The 7,879-nt window shown below is 45.4% G+C and overlaps 1 protein-coding gene and 1 long non-coding RNA gene across 10 annotated transcripts; both read left to right on the top strand.

The window, feature by feature from the left end:
• The first annotated feature begins 369 nt into the window (after positions 1-369).
• Positions 370-3,134, top strand: LOC127910557 (uncharacterized). Of its 9 annotated transcripts, none has more exons than XR_008075251.1 (4): positions 370-417; positions 1,263-1,326; positions 1,487-1,550; positions 1,615-1,666. It is a non-coding gene; the product is annotated as an uncharacterized LOC127910557 (long non-coding RNA). The 9 variants fall into 9 exon arrangements; XR_008075252.1 differs by lacking the exon at positions 1,263-1,326 and adding an exon at positions 740-771 and having other exon boundaries at positions 1,455-1,550; XR_008075253.1 differs by lacking the exon at positions 1,263-1,326 and adding an exon at positions 482-513 and having other exon boundaries at positions 1,455-1,550.
• Positions 3,135-4,500: 1,366 nt separating this feature from the next.
• pdcd2l (programmed cell death 2-like) lies at positions 4,501-6,012 on the top strand. Its single transcript, XM_035769955.2, has one exon. The coding sequence runs from the start codon at positions 4,605-4,607 to the stop codon at positions 5,769-5,771; it is 1,167 nt and encodes a 388-aa protein (XP_035625848.1). The 5' UTR covers positions 4,501-4,604; the 3' UTR covers positions 5,772-6,012.
• The last annotated feature ends 1,867 nt before the right edge of the window (positions 6,013-7,879 follow it).

Raw genomic sequence — 7,879 nt, 5'->3', positions numbered from 1 at the left:
GTTCATTAAAACACTGTAGACAGGTTGCTAGGATACTGCACAACACTGTAGACAGGTTGCTAGGTTACTGCACAACACTGTATACAGGTTGCTAGGATACTGCACAACACTGTATACAGGTTGCTAGGATACTGCACAACACTGTATACAGGTTGCTAGGATACTGCACAACACTTTAGACAGGTTGCTAGCATACTGCACAACACCGTAGACAGGTTGCTAGGATACTGCACAACACTGTATAGGTTGCAGGTTGCTAGACAGGTTGCTATACTGCACAACACTGTATACAGGTTGCTAGGATACTGCACAACACTGTAGACAGGTTGCTAGGATACTGCACAACACTGTACAGGTTGCTAGCATACTGCACAACACTGTACAGGTTGCTAGCATACTGCACAACACTGTAGACAGGTTGCTAGCATACTGCACAACACTGTAGACAGGTTGCTAGCATACTGCACAACACTGTAGACAGGTTGCCAGCATACTGCACAACACTGTAGACAGGTTGCTAGACAGTATACTGCACAACACTGTAGACAGGTTGCCAGCATACTGCACAACACTGTAGACAGGTTGCTAGCATACTACACAACACTGTATACAGGTTGCTAGCATACTGCACAACACTGTAGACAGGTTGCTAGGATACTGCACAACACTGTACAGGTTGCTAGCATACTGCACAACACTGTAGACAGGTTGCTAGCATACTGCACAACACTGTAGACAGGTTGCCAGCATACTGCACAACACTGTAGACAGGTTGCTAGTATACTGCACAACACTGTAGACAGGTTGCCAGCATACTGCACAACACTGTAGACAGGTTGCTAGCATACTGCACAACACCGTACTGCACACACACTGTAGACAGGTTGCTAGCATACTGCACAACACTGTAGACAGGTTGCTAGCATACTGCACAACACTGTAGACAGGTTGCTAGCATACTGCACAACACTGGTAGACAGGTTGCTAGCATACTGCACAACACTGTAGACAGGTTGCTAGCATACTGCACAACACTGTAGACAGGTTGCTAGCATACTGCACAACACTGTAGACAGGTTGCTAGGATACTGCACAACACTGTAGACAGGTTGCTAGCATACTGCACAACACTGTAGACAGGTTGCTAGCATACTGCACAACACTGTAGACAGGTTGCTAGATACACAACACTGGACAGGTTGCTAGCATACTGCACAACACTGTAGACAGGTTGCTAGCATACTGCACAACACTGTAGACAGGTTGCCAGCATACTGCACAACACTGTAGACAGGTTGCTAGCATACTGCACAACACTGTAGACAGGTTGCTAGCATACTGCACAACACTGTAGACAGGTTGCTAGCATACTGCACAACACTGTAGACAGGTTGCTAGCATACTGCACAACACTGTAGACAGGTTGCTAGGATACTGCACAACACCGTAGACAGGTTGCTAGCATACTGCACAACACTGTAGACAGGTTGCCAGCATACTGCACAACACTGTAGACAGGTTGCTAGCATACTGCACAACACTGTAGACAGGTTGCTAGCATACTGCACAACACTGTAGACAGGTTGCTAGGATACTGCACAACACTGTAGACAGGTTGCTAGGATACTGCACAACACTGTAGACAGGTTGCTAGCATACTGCACAACACTGTAGACAGGTTGCTAGCATACTGCACAACACTGTAGACAGGTTGCTAGCATACTGCACAACACTGTAGACAGGTTGCTAGCATACTGCACAACACTGTAGACAGGTTGCTAGCATACTGCACAACACTGTAGACAGGTTGCTGCAGCATACTGCACAACACTGTATACAGGTTGCTAGGATACTGCACAACACTGTATACAGGTTGCTAGGATACTGCACAACACTGTAGACAGGTTGCTAGCATACTGCACAACACCGTAGACAGGTTGCTAGCATACTGCACAACACTGTAGACAGGTTGCTAGGATACTGCACAACACCGTAGACAGGTTGCTAGCATACTGCACAACACTGTAGACAGGTTGCCAGCATACTGCACAACACTGTAGACAGGTTGCTAGCATACTGCACAACACTGTAGACAGGTTGCTAGCATACTGCACAACACTGTAGACAGGTTGCTAGGATACTGCACAACACTGTACAGGTTGCTAGCATACTGCACAACACTGTAGACAGGTTGCTAGCATACTGCACAACACTGTAGACAGGTTGCCAGCATACTGCACAACACTGTAGACAGGTTGCTAGCATACTGCACAACACTGTAGACAGGTTGCTAGCATACTGCACAACACTGTAGACAGGTTGCTAGCATACTGCACAACACTGTAGACAGGTTGCTAGCATACTGCACAACACTGTAGACAGGTTGCTAGCATACTGCACAACACTGTAGACAGGTTGCTAGCATACTGCACAACACTGTAGACAGGTTGCTAGCATACTGCACAACACCGTAGACAGGTTGCTAGCATACTGCACAACACCGTAGACAGGTTGCTAGCATACTGCACAACACTGTAGACAGGTTGCTAGTATACTGCACAACACTGTAGACAGGTTGCTAGCATACTGCACAACACTGTAGACAGGTTGCTAGCATACTGCACAACACTGTATACAGGTTGCTAGCATACTGCACAACACTGTAGACAGGTTGCTAGGATACTGCACAACACTGTACAGGTTGCTAGGATACTGCACAACACTGTACAGGTTGCTAGCATACTGCACAACACTGTAGACAGGTTGCTAGCATACTGCACAACACTGTAGACAGGTTGCCAGCATACTGCACAACACTGTAGACAGGTTGCTAGCATACTGCACAACACTGTAGACAGGTTGCTAGCATACTGCACAACACTGTAGACAGGTTGCTAGCATACTGCACAACACTGTAGACAGGTTGCTAGCATACTGCACAACACTGTAGACAGGTTGCTAGCATACTGCACAACACCGTAGACAGGTTGCTAGCATACTGCACAACACTGTAGACACGTTGCTAGCATACTGCACAACACTGTAGACAGGTTTCTAGCATACTGCACAACACTGTAGACAGGTTGCTAGGATACTGCACAACACTGTAGACAGGTTGCTAGCATACTGCACAACACTGTAGACAGGTTGCTAGCATACTGCACAACACTGTAGACAGGTTGCTAGCATACTGCACAACACTGTAGACAGGTTGCTAGGATACTGCACAACACTGTAGACAGGTTGCTAGGATACTGCACAACACTGTAGACAGGTTGCTAGGATACTGCACTGTCGCCATTTGCAAGGCAAGATTGATGGATGAAATGACTCAATTAAGTACAACCCAAAACAGTGACATGTAGCTGGTATCCTGACATGGACCCAAAACAGTGACATGATTATCAATTAGATTCAGCCACAGACCGATTTTTTTGTTGAGCAGAGGGGGGTCGGGGGCAGAAAATAATTACAATCCATTTGTAGACTGCAAGAAGCAGAAACAGATATAATATTTTACTATAAAAATAATGTCAAACCTTACATTTATATAGGATCATGTCTCTATTACCTAAATAAAACATCAAATGGAATGATGCGTGGGAATATGTCTTGACCTCTGGGATCAGGCTGTTTATAGACATATATAGACATATATAGACATATATTAGGCACGTTGGCGTAACATTCATTCAACAGCTGGCTGATGATCAGCTGGTAAAGGTGCTCTGGCCCCCCAATGGTGGAACAAACTCCCTCACGACGCCAGGATAGCGGAGTCAATCACCACCTTCCGGAGACACCTGAAACCCCACCTCTTTAAGGAATACCTAGGATAGGATAAGTAATCCTTCTCACCCCCCCCCTTAATATTTAGATGCACTATTGTAAAGTGGCTGTTCCACTGGATGTCATAAGGTGAATGCACCAATTTGTAAGTCGCTCTGGATAAGAGCGTCTGCTAAATGACTTAAATGTAAATGTGCTGGCGGTCCTGAAGTGTCGGTTTGGGACCAAACATCTCGGCTCAGGCTTCAAGGGGACGATTACAACTCGGCTACAATGGATCAAAACATGGTCAGCATTAGTTGCCATCAATAATGTTTTTATTATCGACTTCTATAGGTAGTTAAACCATCCACAACGCCAGAAATGGGTTGTCTAAGCTTACCAATGGAACCTACAATGCGATAGTTAAACTTAAGATATGAACTAGCAAGGTAAAGTATCTAGCTACAACAAAACAATCACTTGTAACGTACAAACACAAATCGTAGGCAAACGGTGAACAAACACCTCATGTTTGCAAAATAACTTGCACCGAACAAGTTAGGGAACTAAAATCAAATACTTTATGTTCAACTCATGAATTAATTTACTAGCTATCCCAACATTGTACACAACAAGAACTAAATTAAACTATCGCTTCACATCCTGAAAAATACCTCGTTGAAACCGGCGCTTCGTTCATGCGCTTGCGCGGACACGTCACTTGCGTTATGCCTCGTGTCTGTGCGTCATTACGTCACGGGGCTTGTTGACGAGTTTCAACATGGCGAAGGGCTTCAAGTCCAGTTCTAACAACTAAACAATAGTAGAATAGTATGGCTGCAGTTGACGAGGCAGTTCTCATCGGACTGTGTGATGGGGAAATCGATTCAAAGCGATATCCGATGTCTTACTTGACGAACAAAATTGGCGACCAACCGGACAAGCTTCCAGTGATATCATGGCAACGTCCACGCTGTGGTCTATGCAGCGCGGTCATGGCCCATGTGGTGCAGGTGTACTGCCCCCTAGCGGCGTCTCCCTACCACCGCACCCTGAATGTGTTCGCCTGCCCCGGGCCACAGTGCAGCGGACAACCGGAAAGCTGGAGGGTTCTGCGTTCTCAGTGTCTGGAATCAGAGGTCAGAACCAACCATGGGGTCCAACCTCCAGGCTACGCCCCAGTTAAAGAGGTTACCATGACAACCACATACTGGTGTGATGGGACTGATGACTGGGGCGAGGAAGAGGACAAGCAGGATGGGGGAGATGGATGGGACAAGGCCCAGAACCAAGCTCATATGGGGGGAGAGGATCCTGATATCCTCTTACTCACCGGGACCTCCTTTGAGCTGGATGTGAGCGGCAAGCTTCAGGGACTCAGTCTGGAAGGAGGAGAAAAGGTGGTGGAGGAGGAAGGGGAGGTAACGGGTAACATCCCTACCTACAGACCTTTCTACATCAGTGTGGTGGATGAGACGGACCTGGGTGGTCAGTCAGACCTGGAGCACGCTGAGACTCTGCTGCGGGAGTACGAGCAGAGAGAGGGAGTAGGGATGATCGGGAGCACTGAGGGGGGAGGAGGGGAGGAGAGGTACGAGAAGGACAACCCCAGACATGGAGACGCAGTGTTCTCCCGCTTCATGAAGAGGATCTCTGTGTGTCCGGAGCAGGTGTTGCGGTACAGCTGGCACGGGTCTCCTCTCTTCTTGTCTGACCCCCCCTCGGACCTGCCTTGGATTAAACCTGGCTGCTGTCACTGCGGAGGAATCAGGGTGTTTGAGTTACAACTGATGCCTGCTCTGGTCAGCCTGCTGCAGAGGACAGACACTGGGTCAAGGTCGGCGGTAGAGACGGGGGATGTAGAGATGAATCCGGGGCTGGAGTTTGGTACTGTGATGGTGTTTACTTGTAGAAACAGCTGTTGGTCGTCAGGCTCAACCTCACCCGTGGAAGAGTTCATCTATCTACAGGCAGATCCAGACCAGAAACTCTTCAAATAACTCACTCGGTTTCCGTCCACAGTTTTTATGCGAGTGAAGTGATCATATTTTTGTTAAGACATGGTGGGATGTTTATGTGTAAAATTAAATATGCTTTTATGTGCAAATATTGGTATATATTGGGGGGGCACAAGGTGATGAGCTTGATGCTCTTTTCCAATAAATATCGGGGGTCTTATTCTGGTGATATGATGATTAATGCTTGACTGCTGTTTGCCAAATAAAAATATTACCACTCTTATCCACTATAATGTCATCATGTAGAGTAGCCTACCAGCACTGAGCTGTTGGCTATAGAGCTGGTGCCAAGATCAAAGTAGGCCCATGCGCTATTTTAACGCCACAGTCTTTGTGACAAAACTATCATTGGAGTGAAAAATGCATTGGAAACACATTTAACTTTACATTTTGATATGAAATTGCTCTGCCATTTCCTGGTTGCAGAAAATTCTAATAGTTTGTTTAATTTCAGTTTATGTGACAAAACCAAGCAGTCATTGTGTAGAGAAACATTGTAAACCGCTGTGAAATATATTTCCCATGACCATAAATATTGTATTTTCAGCCGTTTGAAGCTGGTGTACAAAACCGGTAAGTAAAAGACGCAAAGACGAAACTTAGGCATGTGAAGCATAGAAATAGCACGCATAGAACAGATCTATCGCCCTTTAGACTGGCTTCCAATGAGAATGACAGATCTACCGCCCCTTAGACTGGCTTCCAATGAGAATGACAGATCTATCACCCCTTAGACTGGCTTCCAATGAGAATGGCAGATCTACAACTCACATTTCTATGTCAATTTGACCGGGTCACCCAAAAAGTGACATATTGCAGCTTTTAGCGAAACGTTTATTTTTGTGTTCAGTACGTCATCACGTTCGGATTGTTATCCACACAAAAGTCTGTTTGGCGGAAACACCACTGGTGGGAAAATGCACATATTTTCTTCATGCATATTTTTGAATATTCACATGAACAAAGTGGCCTATTGGATAGAATAACATAATGGAAGAATATAAAGATGTTTCTTGCTTTGTTTTGGAAAGAATTCAGAAAGTTAAACATTGTTTGCCAAAATAAATAATGCCTAAAATAAAGACAAACATTGAAAAATAAAAGAGCCTGAGTAGAAACTGGGGAACGTTCTCGTTTTCACTACCTTGGCTAAATTATAGAGACATTCTGTAATGAGAGAATCCATAGGAGGGCGCTGACATCACAGCAGTTGATGTTGAGTTCTATAGTTGCCATGGTGCCATAATAGCAGCCTAAGCACAGAGCTCCTGTAAATTTGTACATATTATGTTATTTTTTAGGTGTTTTTCATCGTTTTTTTTTTATCAGCTCTTTTGTTTTTGATAACAATGAGTTTTTATTGCATATATCTGGTGTTTTTGAGCCACAGATGTGCAGGTTGACTGACAGGTTAACACTTTGTGGCTTGGCTATAGCTAGCTTTTGTTTGAAAAAAAAATGCATCTGGACACAGTACTATCTTTTTTTATTTCATCTGGCTGCCAATTGCAGATCTTTGGAGAACATCATTTAAGGAGCGGCCTGAAGCGTGATAAGAATGGGAGACAGGAAGACAACAGTGCTGAGACAGAGGGCTCATAGTGAGGACGACTGGCTACTATTGTGAACTGTGTGTGATAAGAATGGGAGACAGGAAGACAACAGTGCTGAGACAGAGGGCTCATAGTGAGGACGACTGGCTACTATTGTGAACTGTGTGTGATAAGAATGGGAGACAGGAAGACAACAGTGCTGAGACAGAGGGCTCATAGTGAGGACGACTGGCTACTATTGTGAACTGTGTGTGATAAGAATGGGAGACAGGAAGACAACAGTGCTGAGACAGAGGGCTCATAGTGAGGACGACTGGCTACTATTGTGAACTGTGTGTGATAAGAATGGGAGACAGGAAGACAACAGTGCTGAGACAGAGGGCTCATAGTGAGGACGACTGGCTACTATTGTGAACTGTGTGTGATAAGAATGGGAGACAGGAAGACAACAGTGCTGAGACAGAGGGCTCATAGTGAGGACGACTGGCTACTATTGTGAACTGTGTGTGATAAGAATGGGAGACAGGAAGACAACAG

The sequence above is a fragment of the Oncorhynchus keta genome, chromosome 21, assembly GCF_023373465.1.
Source record: "Oncorhynchus keta strain PuntledgeMale-10-30-2019 chromosome 21, Oket_V2, whole genome shotgun sequence".
NCBI lineage: Eukaryota > Metazoa > Chordata > Actinopteri > Salmoniformes > Salmonidae > Oncorhynchus > Oncorhynchus keta.
Note: the sequence above shows the minus strand (reverse complement) of the source record. Positions and strands in the feature narration are given on the sequence as shown.

Excerpts from the sequence above, each read along its gene's own strand:
- pdcd2l (XM_035769955.2), top strand. The coding sequence starts at position 4,605 with ATGGCTGCAGTTGACGAGGCAGTTCTCATCGGACTGTGTGATGGGGAA.